This window comes from Diadema setosum, chromosome 21, assembly GCF_964275005.1.
Source record: "Diadema setosum chromosome 21, eeDiaSeto1, whole genome shotgun sequence".
Lineage (NCBI taxonomy): Eukaryota > Metazoa > Echinodermata > Echinoidea > Diadematoida > Diadematidae > Diadema > Diadema setosum.
Window position 1 is genome coordinate 7,413,009 of NC_092705.1, and position 23,416 is coordinate 7,436,424.

Below are 23,416 nucleotides of genomic sequence, written 5' to 3' on the forward strand. Positions count from 1 at the left end.
TTTTTACACAACAATAGATACATAATGTGCTCTTAAATGAATCCCACAAGAATTGGAACAACCACCCACCCCCGGCATTCCCACTGATTCCCACTGATCAGTTACTAGCCATCCCCTTTAAGAGCGAATATTTTCACTCGATTTTTTTTTAGAGAGTACAAGTTTTGTGAGAACAGCTATTTGCCTCGAATCACGAACCCGTGCGCTTTTGAGCTAGACTACTTGTGGGTGTGGAGGGCTGTGATGTGACTGTAAATGTACTACTGCTGAGGATCACGGTGGAGTAGTAGCATCATCTGGAAACGAAGGTTTGAAAAGTGTGCGGTCTATAGGATAGCCCAAAGGCCACATCACAACGCGATACATCTGTGCATCATCACGGTCCCTCCAGGAGACGGTGGAATATCACGTGGCTAGGAGTAGCACAGTGCTATAAACTGGAAGAAACTGCTAAAATCACCAGCTTTTCGTGAAGTCAAGAGCTTGAACAGCGCGCCATTTATTACCCTGGAAGCCGGGGGCGCTGGCGGACGTGCAAGCGGTGTTCACGTGCCTGGGTTTTAGTTTTCCCAAGGAGCTATTACACACATCCATCTCACACACAGCGAGACTGGAGAGTTGGTACAACAAGACATCGGCTAAATGCACCTCGACTGTGCGTTAGTATAATATGTAGCGCATGCAGACGACAGGAATATTAGGACGTTGTATTAATCTCATCAAAGTTCAGTGTTGCTGGATGGTATCTGTTCTCTTTCTTATCAGTTATCGCCATTTATCTTCTGATCGATGGTGGTAGATCGACGTTCTATATTATTCTCATCCGTCTCAGTATCTGGATAAGTTTAGTGAGTATGGAGAGAACATATTCAGAAAGTTCGGCTTGGATCGAGATTCAGCAGAAAACTTTCACGAACTGGGTTAACGAACAGTTGCGACCTGTTGACAAGAAAGTAGAAGATCTCCGTACAGATTTCGAGGATGGACTCTTGTTGATTGCTCTGATGGAAGCCCTTATTGCTTCCCGGGGTTTGCCCGTGTATAAGAAGAAGACGAGTTACAGTAAAAATCCCAAATTACGGGTGCAGAAAATGGAAAATGTCTCACACGCCCTCCACATGATGGAAAGAGCAGGAATTAAGATGGTCAATGTTGGTAAGTGTTTCATTTGCATGGGGAATTGCGTGAACTTGGCTAAACTTGTAGTAAATTTGTAGCCAAATTAAACATAGCACCAGTCTCAATTAAAGTGTAGGCACCTATAATTTTACACCACAGTTCAAGTTTGCTTTAGAGTAAATATGAGATGAAAGTTTATGAACAGGAGGTGGAATTGGTTTCATCACAATTGAACTAAAAAATGCAAAGGTAAATGGAATATTATAAGTTTATGTGATTTTACAAAATAACAATACAAAATGACAATACACATATAGCTGAGGTATAATCATAATATATTATACAGCTGTCCGGTTGGCTCATATACTATGTAGGGGTGTTTGTATAGGTCTAGTGGACAGTAACATAGAAGAAGAAGGAAGAAGAAGAAGAAGAAAAAGAAGAACAACATGGTCATACAGGTCATTAACTCAGAAATTTCACCAAAAAGTAAATATAAGTAAGCAAAAAGTAAGTCTATATATTTTTTTTTTATAAATCAATTATTTATCAAGACCAACCCTTCTCCCCACGACGTGAAGGTTTTGTAAGTAATGTGATAAAAAAACAAACACATGATCTATGATATTCTTTGTAAATCCATTTGCAAAAGAGGTGGATTATGTGTTAATGTTATGTGACCAGACTTGTGTGTGCAGATGGGTCAATGAGGAGATTTTTACAGCACTCTATGAATATGAAATTGATAGTTGCACCTCATCTAATTTTTCATGTAAGTTGTTGCTACTGATATAAAGCTGTTTCATCAAAAATTCATTATTTTATAAAGTTTCTTGTTTTGATGGAACTTCCATATTGTTTGAATAGTTATTTAAATCCAATGTAAAAATATGGTGCACAAACAAAATTTAGCTGTGTATCTTGACCACATTTCAGTGATCCTTTTCCCCATTTGTCTTTATACTCTTGGCCATCTTGGGAGCAAGTGGACAGCTGTTAATCAATTACACGGTGTTTCTATCTTGACAAGGGCAATGTTCAAAGACATTGCAAAATTTAACCGTCTGTAGTTTGATAAGGGTTGCAAGATTAATGGACTTTAGATGGAGCTTCATGCACCTTGTAAACCAACCATATTTGGTAGTGATGAGTTAGCCCTCATGGAATGATGCAAGTGAAGTACTCCACACACGCTGGACCAATGCACAAAAATTCTACTGCTGTTGCGCACGTCACCCACGTGTGATGATTTTGTCATTTTTAATGAAAGGGTTAGCATTATCTTTAAAATGGAATTATGTTTGTGGATTTCAACAGCTCTAGAGGAAAAGAATTGCTAATGATTAATTGCACCATACAATTTTGAATTATTTGTGTTTATTTGAATTTATTTGAATGTTTGTGAATATCAGTGGGAAAACTACTTTTTCAAAACACATTTGAAAGTGATTATAATTCAGCACATTCCTATCATGACAAGTTGAGAGAACAAGACAGTTGAAGACATGTTTAAAGGACAAGTTCACCTTCATAAACATAAGGATTGAGAGAATGCAACAATATTAGTAGAACACATCAGTGAAAGTTTGAGGAAAATTGGACAATCGATGCAAAAGTTATGAATTTTTAAAATTATTGTGTTGGAACCACTGGATGAGGAGACTACTACAGCTTGTGAGTCATATGCGTTCAACAGTATAAAGAAAATGTAAAGAAAATTCAACATATTTTCACTTTTTTCGCATAACAAAAGAGCACTTGACTTGCCTCTTTCTAAAGGCAGGGGGAATAATATTACCCATAACATTTGTCGGTAACGAGTCGGGGGAATGTGTACTTTTTTCAAAAGATGAAATTTTGTGAAATTCTCTAAATTTCCTTATATTGTTGTGCGCATGTGACATCTAAGTTATTCACACACTGCAGTAGTCTTCTCATCCAGTGGTTACTGCACAAAAACTTCAAAAATTCATAACTTTTGAACGGATTGTCTGAGTTTCCTCAAACTTTCAATGATGTGTTCTACTAATATTGCTACATTCTCTCAATCCCTATGTGTATGAAGGTGAACTTGTCCTTTAAGTACTATAACATACTGGAGATATCAATTAACCTGCACATTATAGCTGTTTTTGTTTGCAATTACTTAGAGTTACATGTTTTGAAAAGGAGAATTTGTGAAGCAGTAGACACCTCTGCATAAGTTCAAGGGTAATACCAATTAGAAATTGTACTCTGGACATTCAGTGAAATCAGCGAGAAAAATGTCTAGATCGAAGCATATGTTAGAGTATAAACTTGAAATTTGATTCTGAAATGCCTCATGAATGAAAAGTCATATTTTATGTGAACCCAAACAGGCCACTAGTTTTAACCAATGTCCTTTACATTTGAATGTTTACATTCATAACATCAAGTTCAAATGTACATTGATGAGAAATAATTAATGCATACATATTACTTTGAATATTTTGCAAGACAAAGGAATGCAGATTTGATGACATTTCACAGGAAAAGTAGTGTCATTTTCATCATATCTCATTACAGTATATACACATAAGGTGCTTGACATAAGGGGTGGCTTAATCTCTCAGTGGCCCCGGGCCAGTAGACATTGATGTTAGGCCACCAGAGAAAGAAGTTGGTGTTAAGACCTGATATAAAATATTTGTACATAATATTGATCTGCATGCAGTCTACAGTCTGTGTTCAGCTGTGCTAAACCTGTTGAGGACGAGACCCGAGTATATTCAGGCAAGTGTCTGTGGGAAATGCTTGTTGTTAAGCAAAATCAAACCACCCTCAACGGGTTAAAAATATTACCATGTAGAGGAGATCCTAGCTGCCATATGCTGGTATAGGATAGAAAATGCTAGACAAAGGAGTGTTGTGTCAGCATGATTTATTCTCATATTATTCTTTATTCATTTTATTGATCCATGGCATTGAAGCGTGTAAGAGAAACCCCATTTTTATTGTGCAGCACAGTATGCTATTAGTGTGTCTGACCTATTACAGTGATGAAGATATGGTATGATGACTGGTGTTGGAGGGAATGGAAAGAATTAAGCCATCAAAGTAGTCTGGGACGGTTTAGGGCGGGTATGAGTCTTGAGACAAAGCTACGGGACTTAGACCTACTGCCTTCCTGAAATAGCATAAGGACAATTTCACCTTTGCAATGTGGATTGTGTAAATATGCAGCAATATTAGCAGAACACATCAGTGAAAGTTTGAGGAATATCGGACAATCTGTTCAAAAGATATGATTTTTTTAAGTTTCTGCGCAGCCACTGATACATGATAAGAAGACTAAGTACAGCTTGTGATGTCACCTGTATGGAACGATATAAAGAAAACATAAATGAAATTCAACATGTTTTTACTATTCTCGCATAATAAAAGAGCACTTGAATTTCCTCTTTCAAGAGTCAGGGGGAATAATATTACCCTTAACATGAGTCAGTTAGAAGTCCAGGGAATCACACTTTTTTCAAAAAAAAAAAAATGAATTTTGTGGAATTCTCTTTATATATTTCTTAATTGTTCTGTGCATATGACATCCACCATAGTTAGTCTTCTCAGCCAGCAGTGACTGCAAAAACACTTTGAAAATTCATCTTTTGAGCAGATTGTCTGATATTCTTCAATTTTTTACTGCATTCACTCAATCCACATGCATATGAAAAGTGAACTCGTCCTTTAAAACTCCTGAGGTTGGAGCATTCTATTATACTCAATATCTTCAATTTAACAACAAATTATATCATAATCTCTGTGGATCGGGATGTGAGTAAGATTGCTTTAAGAATAACCCATACTGTTAAATTCAACTTGAATTTTCATTGGTAGCCATTTTTTTTTGCATCACAAATGAACCCACAGTCTAATCTTACAGCTTCCTTATTTCATATTCATAACATAATTATATGCACATATTGTAGATGTGTCCTACATATATGTATGTATAGTACTTTTGTAGTTTGTGCATATTTCACAGCTTCACTGTCTTTGAAAAATAATGTTCTTGTGGGGAAAACAATTATTATATGGTTGGTTTGGTTTGGTTTTATTTCTGCATATTTCTTTCTCCAAATACAATTACAAATGAAAACAAAATGATACAGAGTATGCAATAAAAAAAAGGAGAGTAAAACATACAAATCAATTCAAGAATTGAAGAGTTTGTTTGCAAAAACCAATAAGTCCATATTTGTCAAATGGAGATATTTGCGATCAAAGGTCAAGAAAAATAAAGAGAATAATAAGAAAATTTTTGCTTCTTTTGACCATAACTTAAAAAATATACCTGTATAGGTAGTGAGCAATATATCATTTAAATTACTAAAAGGTATTTTTTGTACTTTATTACAGAGATCGTACTTCAAAATCTTCAAAAATGGACTTATCGGTTTTTGCAAACAAACCCTTCAATTGTCAATTTCATAATAACATCATCTCTAATAACAGTATGAACTAAAGCAACATGTTAAGGCATACTGTATTCGTATGTAAACAAAGGAGAAATCAATACAGGGGAGAGCTCGACATGGATGAGGCCCTATCTTATACAATTATATTACAACAATAACAAATAACATGTTAAATGCTAATTGGTCCAATATCACTTTGAGGATCATGTGTATCTGTGTAGCATTAGAGCAAGGAGGTATACCTCCTTGATTAGAGTAACCACGGAATATGTATCATGTTGTTTCCATACAATCCATCCATAATGAAACATTGATTCTTCAAGGTTTTTGATTATGCATTTATAGTGGTAGCTCTGTTGATACACTGAAGAGAAAGGCAAAATTGTCTCTAGTAAAAATTGTCAACACTGATGTTTCTGGACACATTTATTACCTTTTTTTTGGTTTTCCATCCCACAGTATTTTTGAACCCTTCAAAAATGGGTATATGGTTTCTCTGTCGAAACATATTTTAAGTCATGAATGAAAACAAATCACAAGCAACACTCTGGTAACTTGAAGTACAGTTGTGTGATATTGATTTATTTTATCATAGTTCAGTAATGCATGGTAAGAGTATAACATGGAAAGCCAAAAACAATAATTGATATTTCAATGCTTTCTGTCAAGCAATTACGAGGCCTCGTTTACAAGATATTCTAGAAACTTAAGAAATTAAGGCCATTCACAGACAAATATTGCTTTTTAAATCGCCAATTCAAACTCTACTTTATTTGTTGCAATTCATACAGCAGCACAATTTAGAATTCAGTGGGCTACCCCATAAAAACACTTAAATTTCCAACAAGAAATAAAAATGGGCCAATTTGTTTGCATTACTGTGCAGATTGCAACAGATTTTTTTCCCCCACATAAGATTTATTGTTTTGGCAAGGTGTGATGTCAAAATTCAAGCCACACAGACCTTTTCCATGAGTTGTGTGAATGAGCCTCATTCAACATGTGTTCAAGCCCTGTGTATATTAAAACCTGACTTCATGACAGAGCAAATTGACTTACCTGGGTATTATCACAACAAAATGCTTAAATTGATGACAGACAGTTTATATCCATGACAAAAGAATTCAAACATTTGCTTTGGCTATGGATTAGACCAGCATGCACAATGACAAGCACATTGATTGAACAGAAAGAATTAAAGATAATCACAAGGTTAGGATACAAAGAGCAAGAGGGTGACCAGATAGCGTCATCAGGGAGGACCCTGGTATCATGTAAACCACAGTAGAGAATTATGATGAATGTTGGAACTGTCACGGTGGGCCCTGTTTCACTGTCATGGACCTATATTGAGCCACACAAGGAAACCAAAGTTTGGACAGGTTCAGATCAGATCGTCGGTTGAGAATGATAAGGGCATTTAAGTTGCCACTAAACCCATAGGCCCGAATTCACGAAGGTGGTACAAATGAAACCATGGTTTAAACCATGGACAAAAACCATGGAGCGCCAAGTGTCGCACGGAATATTTCGTTACGAAATTGGTCATTTCGTCAACAAAATGACTGTTTCGTTAACGAAATCATCATTACGTGTCATTAAATGTTCATTTAGTTACAAAATATTGTCATTTCGTTACAAAATAATCATTTCATCGACGAAATGACTGATTTCGTAACGAAATATTCATGCGACACTTGGCGCTCCATGGTTTTTGTCCATGGTTTAAACCATGGTTTCATTTGTACCACCTTCGTGAATTCGGGCCATCGTGTTCAAGACCACTTAACGCCCTTCTCATTCTCAGCAGACGAGATGTAGTTGTGACATTTAAATAGACATTTAGGATATATTCTAGAATGTGGCTAGATGGGCACATTATATCATTCCCAAATGGCTTTGTAGTGAAAATTTATTCCTAACTGCTGAGGACCTATTGATTCCAAAATCTACCCTAAGATCAGTTGAATTGAACTTAGGATTGATTTTCAAGCAACAGCTCTACTTGTCTGGCATAGTATTAAACTAACACTCCTGTGGTGCTATGTGACAGTTTTAGTTGATGTATCTTCTGATATCAAGTCTTATCAAACAAGTCCATTGAAATTCCGGTGTGATGGCAATGTTTGAACTGCGACTGTGTTATGCTAGCAAATAAAGAAATCATAGAATGGGGAAAAAAATAAGAGAGCCTAGAGGCATTACTGAGGAGCTGATCGGACTGAGCTTCCATTAAATTTTTATGACTTTCTTGAAAGTAGCACACCCCTTATATCAGCAACTCATAATATTGACAAAGAGATAAATATAAACATTCACTTTATGATCAAAATGTCATAACCCTCAAATGATAAGCACCCATCTGTCTTAAAGTGACGAGTAGTTGCCCTGGGAAAGAGCAAAAAAAAAAATTGTGAAAGTAGAGTAATTTGAATGTGTTGGCACTAACTTATTCTAAATGATCTTACCTCTTTGCAACTGACTTATGGACTCTGCTATGAGATTTAATCAGTTGACATCACAATGTCTTTATACTAAAGAGGACAAATTAATGTCCTATCGCCAGTAACATACTTGTCACCATGAGTTCATACTTATGCTATAAATATTTATCAGTTCCCATAAAAGATATCAGAGTCAAATATTCCTCACAATATGTTGTACAAGAGAGATAAAGAAATAATAATAATAATAAAAAAAGGATCCAAAACCTGGAGGTGAAAATTAAAAATAGGAAAAAATAATTTGAGCTGTATTTGAAAAAAGTACTCAGTAATGATTTTGTTTTTACATAAATGAAACATGTAAAATGTTTACTCTGACATGGTCAAATGATCATTGACATTTGTGACTCAGCGGTGATAAAGAGACAGATTTCTGATATTTATATTTTCTGCTGTTTGTAAGCATTTAGTTTCACAGTCATTTATGATAAGTTGTAAAGTGGACCAAATCAGTGTTAGCATTGCAGGTATAATTTGTAATCTTTGTTTAAAAATAAACTAAAATCCCTTTTTAATCTTTTAATGAAACACTCAGTAGTATGCATAACAACCAATGCACACACACACACACACACATACACACACACCCCACACGCACAGAAGTATTACCTAAAACGTAGTTGTCATTCGCAAAAGATGAATGGAAAAAATGCTGGTTTTCATACAAATAGCAGAATAAATAATTTGCATACACGGTTCACTTCTGCTAATACCTGTGATCTTTGATGTTTGGATGTAGACTTTTGCCACAGTCAAATTTGGCTTGCTTGATATCTGATATTCTGTCTGCGGTGTGGGGTCAAGTGCTTTGGATATGATGACAGTATTTCTCTAATTTGTCAACTTGAGAGTAGGAGTGGCAACACTTTTCATAGTAATTAGGTGTCAAAGTCCACATTTTATCATGATTTTAGAATCAGTATTTATAGGGTACACCCATTGTCAGGAAGATGACTTTCAGTTTGTGTAATAGCACTTATTGCACTTCATTCTAAAGCAAATACAGTCATGATTAACTTTATATGAATGGCATTTTTCACTCCCTTGGCAAATGAAATTCTCAACCTCGTTTTGAGGTTATGGAGTCTTTATAGAAGTGAATTACATCAAATTTTCAGTCGATAGTTGAGCTACATTCTTTAGGTCCTACCTAAATATTCAGCCCCATTATAAAACAAACTAACAAACAACAACAGTAACACAAACCCAAACGCACAAAACAGGAGATTAAAGGGATCGTACAGTTTTGGTTGAGACCTAACTTCAGGTTTTTACATTACTCTTTTTGGTGAGAAAATAATCAAACCTCTTATAATGAAATATGAAAGAACAAGGAATTCAACATTTATTTGATGAAAATTGGTTTTGAAATGGCTGAGATATCCAAAATAGAGCGATTCAAATAAAATATCGGACCCACCTTTTATTATGATCACTTTGTTTTACTTTGTTTTTGGATGTCTCGGCCATTCCAAAACCGATTTTCATCAAATAAACTTTAAATTCCTCATAGAATGGTATGCTCTGTACTATTTCATGAGTGGTTTCTTGGTATCTTGCAAAAAGTTAAATAAGCCCAATCCTCATCTCCAACATATACCATCCCTTTAATGCCCTTTGAAGATAACCCAGAGTCTAAGCTGCTTGAAACCACTGGAGTACTGTTTCAAACACAGGCTTTTCTAGTCCCTGATATACTGCCAACATGATCTATTTGAAAATTCCTAAAACTTCTTTGTTTTTATTTTTGCTGATTACATTACTCATCTAGCTATCCTGTAAGATTCTATTCGAACTTGCCTACATAGGATATACAATAAGCAAATGCTAATGCACTGTTTGTATCACCTATATAGTGTTTTGTTGGCAAAGAAGAGCCTTTTTAACATGAGTGAACCTCTTTTTTTTTTTTCTTGTGAAAGGTATATTGTAAATTGGTGAGTTTATTTCACTTATCTGAAAAGAAAAGTGAAAACATGAAGTATTACATGTAACATTGATAGAGAAAAGTCTGTAAAGATACCAGATACAATGTAGGTTGCTGATGAGACTCAACAGATATTTAATGTAATTTTTCTTTTTGATTCAACTAAAAAATCATAAGTTTGGATTACTATAGCAGGTCAAGCTTGTTATTCTCAATACATGTATTATGATTCTCTATTCTTTTTTGAATTTGTATATTGTTTTTCTTACTGCATTTGGGCAGAATCTACACCAAGCAAAATGTATACAGATATTTTGCATAGCAATAGCTGTTAAGTCCTATGATAGTTTGAACATTTCCATAACAAAAGCTGTCCGTATTTTATATCTTCATCTTCACCCTCAAAGCACTTGTGAACATGTTGAAATAGATTAAAACCCCTAATATATGACCTTCAAGAGCAAAATATTCTCACTGCAGCTTATAAGTGCAATTCTATGAGAAATCCAAGGATATTATCTAGGCTTAAAAGGGATATTTCAAACATAGTAGGAATAAGGTAATATAATTTGTACTACTTTTATACACTCTGAATAGAACCCAATTCATTTGATAACCCTGGCAGACTATTACAAATTTAGAACATCTAAGCTACACCCCTAGACAAGATATGTGACCGTGCACCTCAAAACGAACAAAAAGTCGCACACACTGATTTTGCGTGAGGACTGAAAATAAGTGAAATGGGTCAACCTAGCCGAACTTGACTTTTTCATATTTTCTGAAAGAGCGGGTCTTCTTTTACATTATACTAAAATTTGGTATCATAAAACGGGCAGGAAAGTGTGTTTTTTTAGCAGTTTATCTCGAACATTTTTGGTAGAATAATGTGATTAGGTGTGTCTTTAGAATCCCTTTTTCATTTCTGAAAAACCTTATCCACACTCTACACTTTCAACTCTAATAACCTTTGAAAGGATATTGCTACTGCTTTGGAAGTTGCATTAATTATGGGCAGAATATGTTAATGAGGCATGCTTAATTTCAGTTTAATCTGATAATCCCTTCATTTTTGTTACTCTGGTGGTTTACTTCCTGTTTTTTTGTCCCATTCATCGCACAGCCAGCACGGTTTGGTAAAGATGAAGCGCTTGAATAGACACTGTACTTCAGAGCCTCTTTTCTCAGTTCACACTTTTCCTGAGTTTGTGCTTTCTTTCCAATATTTAGATAGGTTAGGAGAGTCCATTTGATTTGAGTTATACATCATTTTAAAGCTTAAGGTCTGCTTTTTCAGAATATGGTCTTAACTATATATTCATGTCTGGCGACTTTTTGTTTGTTTTGAGGTGCAGGGTCACATATGTTTTCACCACCTGTGCTCCAGTTAATCATAAACCATGGCATGTATGCTGTATATGATCGATCAGTCATACTTGTTTTCATGTTATGATTTGAACTGTATTTTAGGTCCAGATTTCTAGGCCATTATTCTGGTGCAGTCTTAGCTATGGTCATATTGATCATGCTTCAAAAAGAAAAATATATATCCAGTATACATTGCTTGTTGTTCAGTTATAATCATCACATATGAAATCAGATCATGATTTTAAATATGAAAAGACATGATAGTTGTGATATTGTGAGAGCACAAATGTTAAATGATTTTATTCATGGACATGAATTCATATTGTACAGGGACCCACAATTCAAAGCAGACTGTATAAACCACATAGCAGTAGAAATGTTGTTTTCACTATTTTGCCTTTCAGGGGCCCGTTTCATAAAACTTGTCATCAGTGACAACTGCTAAATTTCTATGACAAATTTGCTCTCAGCCAATCAGATGCAAGGATTTCAGTAGCTTGTCACATCTATGACAATTTGTCACTGATGACAAGTTTTATGAAACGGGCCCCATGTTCAGCACAACTGCATGAGATACAAACTCAGAGCGAGAGGGATGTTGATTTAATATCAATCAGGAAATAGAAACAGGTGTCTGGCTAATGTAAATGTAAAAAAAAAAATCATTGAATATGGAGCAAACGTGAAAAAGCAATGTGTGGCATGTGCAGTAGACAGTAGACCTTTTTTTCTGACACCACATGAAAGAATGTTTAATGTTCAAAATATCACCTTTGACCTCATTACTGAAAAAAAAAAGACATTTCAGTTGAGAGATAATTTTCACCACTTCTACCAGTTCATATGACGGGTCACAGTTTCAACTATTTGCTTTCATGTGAACAGCAACAACAGCAGCAGCAACAACAACAACTAGTTGTGACCAACAGAATTTAAGAAGTGACTCCCAGCAGATGACAGTAGATGGCTTTAGCCTATACTCAAGGATATTTTTTTTTTTTCCATTTTACCCAAATGTGGTGCTATTGAAAGGGCTCCCATTAGATGACCTTTCTACAGAACTAAGTCTGATCCATGTGGCAATAAGGCAATTTGTTGAAATTTGCATAGGCACCTTCTTAATGGGAGCAGGCAATCAAAGAGAAGTTGCCAAGATGCCTTATTTGTTGAAACTTGCCTTCCTGCAGAAATCAGGATGGGAAGGTGAGAGTGTAGATTGTTTCCCCCCTAGGTGTCTTGTTCAGGACTGAAGGCCATGAGTTTTAAAAAGGTCCTGCTTACCTTTGGGAACAGTGATTTAAAAAAAAAATCAAGATATGACATTTAATGCATATGTGCAGGTTTGTTGCACCACAAAACATCCTATCATATAAAATTTTTGCAATAAAGCCTAAAATATAAGGGGATATCTGTATTTTTTCTCAATAAACCGTAGTAGGCAGTTTAGTCTGAAAACATTTTTATTATAACTATTGTTCACATTTGGTATATTTAACAATACTTAACATTGATTTTACCAATTTAAATTTTTACAGTGGTTATTTCTATCCATAGCTCACATTTTAGAACTATTTTAAAGCACTAATGCTGAGTTTTTGTTTCATCTGCAAATCGTAAATCATACCTTTAAAATAATCTGAGAAACTTGTTTAGCTTGAGAAGGCAAATGTTACCAAGTAAGTACATGTTGCATTTCATCATAAGGAAAGAGCCCCTCTGGGTTTTTCAGAAGTTGCCTGTGATCGTTAGGACATGAAGGAACCTTGGCAAGTTTCATCACGTTGCCTTTTGCCACCTGTTTTAAAGGCATAATTTACCATTTGCAGATGAAAGCATTAGTGCTATAAAATAGTTCTAAAATGTGAGTTAGGGATAGAAACAACCACTGTCAAAATTTGAATCCGTATAATCGATGTTAAGTGTTGTTAAATACACAAAATGTGAACAATAGTTATAATAAAAATTTTTCCAGACTAAACCGTATACAGTTACGGTTTATTGAGAAAAACCCTGATATCTCCTTATATTTTCGGTTTTATTGCAAATATTTCATATGGTAGGATGTTTTATGATACAACAGACCTACACATATGCATCAAATATGATATCTTGAAAATTTTTGAAATCACTGCTCCCAAAGGTAAACTGGACCTTTAATAAGTTTCCATACCTTTCAAAAGTTAGATCACAGCCTTCCTCATGAGCAGGTAGCTCTCCAGCACAGGAAGCACTCAGTCTTTGACCTTTGACCTTTGCATAACCAGGAAATGAGGACATAGTGGAAGGGAACCTGAAACTCATCCTGGGACTACTTTGGAGGATCATCCAGAAGTTCCAACTCAGTGGAGGAGGAGGAGGAGGTGGCACCCAGGGAAGCTTTGACGGGAATGCATCCCTGACCAGGAAAAGTGGGAATACCAGACCACCGCCCAAAAAGATGATGCTGGCCTGGGTAAATGGTGTCTTGCCGGAAGAAGCAGGACCTGTCAAGAACTTCTCAAGTGACTGGAATGACGGCCTTTTACTGAGGTAGGTCACATGAGGATTTTTAACTGACTCCTCATTTGGCAAAACAGGGTCATCCCATGAGACCGACATCATTGAATTGAATTGAATTGAATAACTGAAACTGCACTGGTCTTGCACTCGAGACACAGTGAACAGTTCCAGCACGTTTATTTTCATATTTCACTTGACATCAAAATACATCAAAAAAAAGAAAGAAAGAATACAAACCAAGCAAAATACACAATATTTATATGTCGGGTCATGAACAGAAAGTGTGTCAGCATACATAATGTACATAAGACAATTCTCTATAACTTGTGAAATATGATGGAACTGCAAAAGCAAAGCTTGTAAACGCAGGTTCCATGAAAAAATACCGTTGTAAATTTACTATGCAATCAATGGAGATAGGACACAAAGTAATAATGACGAAACTTATGAAAGCTAAAATATCATGGTACAAAGGGAAAAAGAAATAAAAGAGAAGAAAAAGAAAAAGAAAAAGTGAAAAAAAAAGAATCCAAAGAATAAGAACTGAGTGGAAATATGGGATATAGATACACAAGTATATGCGTGCACATTATCATGAGTCATACAGCTCACTAGTTCGACATCGAAAAAAGGTTCATGAGTCATACAGTCCACAAGTCATACAGCCCATGAGTTTTACACTAGGCAAACAAGGCCCATGAGCTTGACACTAGGTAAAAACAGCCCACGAGTTTGACATTACAACATGGGCCTTAATGTGTTGGTCAGGTGGGCCTTGTTTGCTTACTGTCAAACTCATGGGCTGTATGTCTCGTTGGCTGTATAACTCGTAGGCTGTATGACTTATCGGCCTTATGACTCGTGGGCTGTATGATTCATGGGTGTCAAACTCGTGACGTGCACGCAGTAAAACAATCCAGGCTTGGGAAACAAATTGAAGACCAAAAATTGCACAGTTTATATGTTTGACAGGAACATGGCAAAGGAGGATATTTTGTGATCATTTTTCCCCATTAAAAATATGAATTAGAGAATGGTGATATAACTGTGCTATTCTCAGGTCCACGTATTGATAGCTAAGGTATTGTTAGTTGAGCATTTGATTTTAGAAAGATTCTGTGGCCAAATGTCCTGATTTTGGTATGGTATTGTGTTGAAGAAAGTGTTGTACATGCTTTTAAATACACTTGAAGTCACTACTGTTTGTCATTTCAATTTTCATATTCTATCACAAATATGTCACTTACCTGAATTGATTTTATGCACAGTGTCATATTTGCCAAAATGCAAAATAGAATAGGATTCTACCTTCAGCATGTGACATTGCATCCACATGTATTCTTTGATGTTTACATTTCTCAGTTCAACGTTCACATCTTCAGTTGAAAGCAGTGAATTGTATTTTCATATAATTTCAGTCATTTCATATCTGTTTCATGTTTGTATATCTGTATGAAAAAAAAAATGGAAAACCCTTAGCTTAGATACACATGAAATGCTATCTGTAACATGTATTTATTGTTCCCCCTGACAGTGCCTTAATTAACTACTGTGACCCCACCCTCATGGCACACTGGAAAGAAATGAATAGGTCCGACAAACTGGAGAACTGCCGGGAGGCGATGAACGTTGCCAACGAGAAGCTTGGCATCCCCAACGTTCTCTCCCCAGAAGATCTCAGCAACAAGCACATTGATGAACTTAGCGGAATGACGTACATCTCATACTTCCTGAGACATGAGGGGCCTGGATGGTATGCCACACTCAACTGGGTCAGAAAGAATGTTCCGGAAGAGGACGTGCAGAACTTCCAGGTACATCTGAGTGTGTGTTTGTAAGACTACCGATCCATGTCCCTTCTTATCACATCATTCTTGTCAATCACATAGAAAAGTGAAATAAAGGTACAGTATATGGGGCACCCACACTTTTCTAGAAGAAAGTACTGTGAGTGAAAAAGAGGAATACAGGTGTACATTAAAGGAAACCAAAACCCCAAGAGCAATGTGGATTGATATGAGTGAAAGCAGCAACATAAATAGAACGCATCAGTGAAAGTTTGAGGAAAATCAGACAATTGATGCAAAAGTTATTAATTTTTCGAGTTTTGGCATTGTAGTGACTGCATGAGGAGACTACTAGAGTTCATGATGTCATGTGTGGACAACAATATGAAGAAAATATAAAGAGAATTCCACAAAAATTCATTTTTCATGAAAATTACACATTCCATCAACTTGATATTGACATACAGTCAAACCTGTCTATAGCAGCCACCCAAGGGAAATGGAAATAGTGGCCGTTATAGAAAGGTGCCCGCTATAGACAGGTATCCAACTTTGTGTGCATTGCATACATGTACATGTATTAGCGTTGTATCCGTACATCAATGTACATGTATGTGTGTACGTATGCACACACCGTGTTCATCATGTGCATTTAATAACCATGCCGGTGTATATGAAATTGTTGCACAGTAGTATGTGTTTTGTCGTGAAGAAAGCTTTACACCAGTGCATTATTATGACTAAATGAGGAATGAATGCAGCGGTGGCGATCACTGAACGTTGCCAGCACGGCTACAAAGCAGAAAACACGCTGAATTATCTGCTCGGCTACGGCTCCATTGGGTTTTTGGCCGCTATAGACATGTTAAAATCTACCGCGGGAAACAAAATTTGTGGCCGCTGGCCGCGTTAGACAGGTGGCCGCTATACACAGGGTCTATAACAGGGCTTTTCTCTCGGGGGCATTTTTCAGTGGCCGCTATAGACAGGTGGTCGCTATAGACAGGTGGCCACTAAGGCAGGTTTGACTGTACATGTATATGTTAAAGGACAAGTCCACCTTCATTTATGGGTTGAGTGAATGCAACAATATTAGTAGAACACATCAGTGAAAGTTTGGGGGAAATCCGACAATCCGTTCAGAAGTTATGAATTTTTTAAAGCATCTGCGCAATCACTGCTTAATGAGGAGACTACTACAATGTATGATGTCACATGCGTACAACGGTATAAGGAAAACAAAAAGAGAATTTCACGAAACTTTGTTTTTTGAATAGACTGCACATTTCTTCAACTCGTTACTGATATATGTTAAAGGAAATATTATTCCCCTTGCCTTCTGAAAGAGAAAAGTCGTGTGTTCTTTTGTTATGTAAGAAAAGTGAAAATATGTTTTTCTTTATACTTTCTTTATATCGTTGTACTCATGTGACATCATGAGCTATAGTAGTCTTCTCATCCAGCTGTGACTGAGCAGAAACTTAAAAAATTCATAACTTTTGAACGGATTGTCCGATTTTCCTCAAACTCTCAGTGATGTGCTCTACTAATATTGCTGCATTCACTCAACCCACATGTCTATGAAGGTGAACTTGTCCTTTAAGGGTAGTAATTATTCCCCCTGCTTTCTGAAAGCAGTTGGTGAAGCGCTCTTCCATTACACGAGAAAAGTGAAAGCATGTTGAATTTTCTTTATATTTTCTTTATATTGTTGTCCACACATAATGCCATCGGCTTAAGTAGTCTCCTACACCAAAACTTTAAAAATTCATAACTTTTGCATCGACTGTCCGATTTTCCTCGAACTTTATCTGATGTGTTCTACTAACGTAGCTGCTTTCACTCAATTGACGTTTCTCTTTGGGTTTTGGTTTCCTTTAATAAGGAGCAACAGATCAGTCATATATATTATGTCACCAAGTCACCTGACATATGACACCTATGAACATTGAACATGGTTATATGACTGTTATTGTAGCTCTCGTAGAACTACTTCTTGGTTTTGTTTACTAAACTATATACTTTAAGAACCATGATCTTACCTGAACTTGGTGAAATTTATGTGGTTTGTCATGATGCCTACACACACAAAGTGCTATTAACGATACCATGTCCAAGATGGTGAATTGTTTCTAATGATAAAGCCCAAAGTAAAGCAGATTTTATAGTCGGTACATTTGAGGGTTGTGTTTAATTGCACAGTCACAAAATGAGACAGTTCTTCTTGTGTGGAGCCCACAGAATAGCATGTTGCAATTTATTTGCATTCAAATGACTGTGATTCCTTGCTAACATTTGTATGATTTTCCTTAAATATTCATGCACATGTGATAGTGCAGTCATTCAAGACAATTTCTATCATGATTGAATGCTCTTTCCCACAATAGGTTTGATAACAGGATGATTTTTTTCTTACCTTTTCTTTTAAAAGTAGCAATAACAATCTTTATGCCTATCTTGCTAATTGTTTATGTGAGGTAGCTTAAGACTTCGACTGTTTATTATTGTTACTTATGCATTTGTCAATAATTTTGCCTGACACAAATATATCAGAAGACTCAGTTTACAAATTCAGGCAAAATAACAGTCAAGGAACTTATGTCATGGGATGCAGAATAATTTTGCTAGGTAGATTGTGTAATTTACTGGAATTGCTATTTACATCAGATAGGTGCACATGTTCATGCTCCTTAGCTCTTCATTTGATGATGGGAAAATCATCAGGCATTTTATAGCTTCTTTCTGTCTAATATTAGATCAAATAAAGACAGAATAAACTGACCAGAAAGAATATAAATTATTAGTGGAAAAGTGAGCAAAGAAAATGGGATTCCATCGGGGTCTCGGGTTCGTATCCCGATGGAATCCCATTTTCTTTGCTCACTTTTCCACTAATAATTTATATTCTTTCTGGTCAGTTTATTCTGTCTTTATTTGTTACAAACTCAAAAAAAGCTGCATCACTTCGGTGATCCCTCGCATTTATCCCCAAGTTGAATTATCCTTCGGGTTTATGCCAGGTTCAAGTGTGTGCGTGTGTGTCACACACAAACACACTGCTATAGCTTCTGACCACCAGAGCATTGAGAATTAAGGGTTTCTGGGACGAACACTGTACTAGGGCTTTCTATAGCTCAGTCGGTAGAGCACCGGTCTAGCAATCCGGCGGTCTCGGGTTCGTATCCCGATGGAATCCCATTTTCTTTGCTCACTTTTCCACTAATAATATTAGATCAGTTAGAAATCTGCTCATTTTTACTTGATATCAAGCTCTTCTCTTCCCCAACTAAATGTCAAGAACCAAGACATTGCAGTTTACCACTAGTAAAACATGACCAAGTATCACTACATTGTCAGTGAGCATTGATGGTGATACTTCCCTTAAATATTTGACCCTTGACCCCTGCTTTCAGAGTGATTGGAATGATGGAATTGTGCTCTGCGGATTGGTCAATGCTGTCGGAGGTGACTGCCCTGACTGGAAGGACATGGACCGTGAGGATAAAACCAACAACTGCCAAAAGGGTAAGAGAAAGTTTGTGAGAATAATTGCTACCATTGTTCAGTTACCAGAAAACAGCAAAATTTTTGTCTTGATGTGAAATGGATTTCTATCTTTCCAAACTTTTAGCTATTTCATTTGAGAAAAGATGATTGCAGTCTGGTATCTCCTGCACGTGCCCGATGACAGATTTCTTGCAGGTCTGAGTGATGAACATAACATAACTATGTAGTCTTGCGGAAAGACATCATTGTATAGACCTATATTAAATCTCTCTACTCAGGTGAGTATAAAATATCTGCTTAAAGCATCAAAGATGATTTTTACCCAGCTGTAGAGAGAATGAAAGGAGTAGAGATGGTGTACATTACATTGCCAGCTGGCAAGTTACACAGTCAGCGTGAAGATAAAGTCTAATAGCCCTGTCAGATTAAGCAATGCTGACAGGTTCATCCAGGTGCACAAATTTAATAAAATTGCTTTATTCTGGAACTTTTCTCAAATGACCATGACTATGAAAAGTGCTAATGAAAACTTGATGAAAAGATGCCCTGTTTCCCTTTATACTTTGTTATGAGACTTGCTGTACTCTGTATAAACTCAACCTTGACATTTGTTCATTGACAAACCCTCATGAAATGGAAGTTTTGGTATGCCACCATGCTTTTGAAGTTTGCACAGAACTAGATCTCATCACCCCTGCACTAGAATTCCTTGCATCCAGTTTAACATTTATGCACCAGTGTGATTCTAGAGGTGTTTGCAGATTACCCCTCTGAGAGAAGTGTCCTCTGTTAATGAAGTATTACAAACAGAAACAATGACAAAAGTCAAAGTATGATCCATGGAATTTGAACAAAGATATTAAAGATAATTCTGATCATTTGAGCATTGGTGTGATGTACTGGCACTTTACAGCACTCCATACTATCAACTTGTAAAAGCAATCTGGACATGAGACAGGAACATGTGTAGGCCTACGCATCTAACAATACAATTGATTGCTTGGGTCCACACGTGTGATGTTATATCACATCACTGTAAATTCTCAAAGGAAAGGACTTTCCTTGATTGTGCTCCATGTATATGTGGGAGATATTTTCCTCCACAGTGTCTGAAGAGATGCAAGAAGTATGATCCTTTAAAATATATTAAAAAAATAATCCTAACTTGGCCAACTCACATAGGCCTATGCAATGCTGCACACTGGCACTGGTCCGACAGTCCCTATAACCAGTAAAAATCACTGTCGGACTAATATCTTTTTCAGGAATGGACCAATAAAAACTGGAAAGCTTAGAACCTACTGGTCCGACAGACAGGTCAGACCAGTAGAAAAATGGGCTAGTGTGCAGCCCTGCATATGCATAGGAAATTACATACCTGTGTCAACAGTGAACATAGAGGGCACTCTCTAGCTGTACTGGCTGTAGTGCCACCTGTGTTCAAAAGAGTACTCAAATACGTTTTCACACAATACTGGGAACCATATGATGTGCTCACCATATTGTTGGCCTAAATCTTGTGTGCAGGTGGTATATTCCCAACCTGTGGATGTAATTGCAAAGAAAACAAGCTGGGATGAGCCTCTGTAAATATCTTTGAATACACCACAGTGACAATAACCTGTGGCCCATATAGCTATACATCACTGTGTCAATACAATAAAATCTATGGCTTGGTATATCACCATGACCCATCCTGAATACACAGTGGATTGATAGCATATGGACACACTTTAATACCATATGTGTGCTTCCCAGATGTCTATTAGTGTGCAACCAGCTCGGTGTGCATATGTGTAATTTAATTGTTTTATATCTTGAAAGAATGATTGAAAAAGAAAGTGGAGTAAAGAACAAGAGTCACAAGTGTTCAGATTAATGAATTCTTGCTTCAAGTTGTTTTTATCACAACTGATAAAAAAAAGAGAGAAATATATTAAAAAAATACATTAGTATATAATTTCCCTTCATCGATGCAAATAAGCACTGAATTGATCAGTGTCTTAGTAGTAGCAGCTGTGATAAAAAAAAATAATGGGCATACATATTCCAGGTGGACTCGAAGCAGGGATCTCCTGATTACTAGACAGGCATCATATCCACTAGACTACACAACTTGCACCTGAGCAGTGCTGGATTATATCCCATACATAGCAGCTGGTGCCGCATATTTATTCAAATGAATGAATGAAGGACAAACCTTTTGTCATTAATCAACAAAAAAAAAAAAAAAAGATAGAGAGAGAGAGAGAGAGAAAGAGAAAGACAAATAGAGGAAGAAAAAGAGGAAGAGAGAGAACAGGAGAGAGGAAAAAGAGAGGGATAGGGAGAGAGATGGTTTGAATCCAGTGATATCAAAGTTTCTGGACAATACTTAAGATCAAGTAAGTGCCATTGCACAATGACACATTTCTACCTCTGCCTACATTTTAGTTTTTTTTTTTTTGTAGAGATCTATCATTGAAATATCTTGCAGCCTGTTGTTTTTGTTATAGCGCCCTCAGTGTTCCTAAGGTGCAACTTGGATGTCCTGTTTGTGCGTACTCCACAAGCTTCAAACCTTGAATGCATGTTTCTTCATATTTGACATAGAGGGAGAAGACATGCACCCGTAGGATTTGGTGTTGCTGCCCTCTTTGTTCTTTCTCTTACATTGTCAAGCGTCACCTAGCCTGACTATGGTATATGAATATTTATAAATGTTAATAAAAACTTTTCATGGAGGTGTATTGTTGGTCGCTTGTGGTTGGTTTCTATCTTGTAAAATATTTATTTGCTTACTTTTTTTTGTGATGCTGCCCCCCTGTGTTGTAGCCCTTATAGATCACAGTATTATATTTTCTATTTGTTCTATATGCCGCATTTCCTGCCAGATTTCATTCAAATCTGCTGCAGAGTTGCATCATTGAAAATACCTAGTGAATTGCTCCTGATGACGGTGCCAGCCATGGTCTATTCAGTTAAACCCCATCAGCAGACAAAAAAAAAAAAAAATGATTTCTGCAAGGGGTTCCATCTCTCTCATAAAGTACTAAACCTATTGGAAAAATTTATATCAGTCTCTGGGGTAGATTTTTGCTTGACAAGGAATATTTCTAAATGTCTTTATTGTTTTCATTACTGGTGTCTGATCAATGAACTTCCATTTTTTTTTTTTTTTGCCCAGTCAAGCTGAGAATTTCTCTTTGGTTGAGCATAATCATAAATTATTGAAATATGAGTGGTCTACGTACAATATGTGATCACATTTCATCTTACGCACAGTGCATTCATCATTCTATCACTTTGTTGACTTAAATTTTCAAGAACATACTAGCATTCTCATCTGGGGTCTGACTTGTCAAGGCACTTTGCATCATTCAGAAAAGTCACTCTAAAAATAATCTGCTCTAGGTGGTGGCTATTATATGCAACAGTTTTGTCAGTCCAAGTAACATAATGTTCACCACTAAGTCTAGAAATGGTATGAAACACAGTGTTCAATAGATTTTTAGGGCTGTTATTATCTTTTCACATCAATATCAGGCCATTCACTTGAAACAAATTGAATGAACATTTATTATTTGATCTTTATATCTTTGTAGATGTCGGGGCAGTGATACATATGTCCGCCCCAAAATTGTCATTTGTCAAAATACTCAAAATACTTTAATAAAATTTTGTCTTTTTGAAGTAATTTTGGTGCAAATGCATCTCTTATTAAGGTGTTTTAAGATCATTTTGGACCGGGGGTAATGCACATTGGAAACAGAAAGTAACGTGACATCCCTTAAATGTACCCTGGAAAGAAAACATAAACTAGCCATAATGAATTAACCTGTTGAGGATGAGCTGCTTTTACTACAACACACATTTCCCATTGACACTGGCCCGATTTTACTCAGGACTCGTCCTCAGTGGGTTAAGAAAATGAACAAACCTGTAATTCAGCTAGTGTTCTAAGTAGGTAAGCCTGTGTGAGGAAGCTGTAAAAAGTGCTATCACCAAACTGTGTAATATAAGGACATACTAGATTTGGAGTATATAAATAATTAGAATACTCAGCATAGTGATGCCAGTTTACTTAGGCCTGCCCCAAAACAAAGTGTGTCCTAACTAAATAAAGTAGGTTCATTCACACTCATTGGTGCAAATGGCGTGGTTTGAATTGGGATTCTAATCACGCTAAGTTGTTATGCTCTGGTTCACAATATGCATGCAGGCAGCTAAAACAGTGCAATATAAATTGCACTAGATCATGAGGGATAATTGCATGTCAAATCTTCAAAATCT

The 23,416-nt window shown here is 36.3% G+C and overlaps 1 protein-coding gene across 1 annotated transcript in view; it reads left to right on the top strand.

The window, feature by feature from the left end:
* Positions 1 to 803: 803 nt before the first annotated feature.
* Positions 804 to 23,416, top strand: part of LOC140244272 (filamin-A-like) — a 64,430-nt gene continuing 41,817 nt past the window's right edge. Inside the window, exons 1-4 of the mRNA XM_072323915.1 lie at positions 804 to 1,155; positions 13,616 to 13,880; positions 15,385 to 15,664; positions 19,051 to 19,162. Of these exons, the coding sequence (XP_072180016.1) occupies positions 855 to 1,155; positions 13,616 to 13,880; positions 15,385 to 15,664; positions 19,051 to 19,162 (958 nt within the window). The 5' untranslated portion in view covers positions 804 to 854. The remainder of the gene's footprint in view (positions 1,156 to 13,615; positions 13,881 to 15,384; positions 15,665 to 19,050; positions 19,163 to 23,416) is intronic.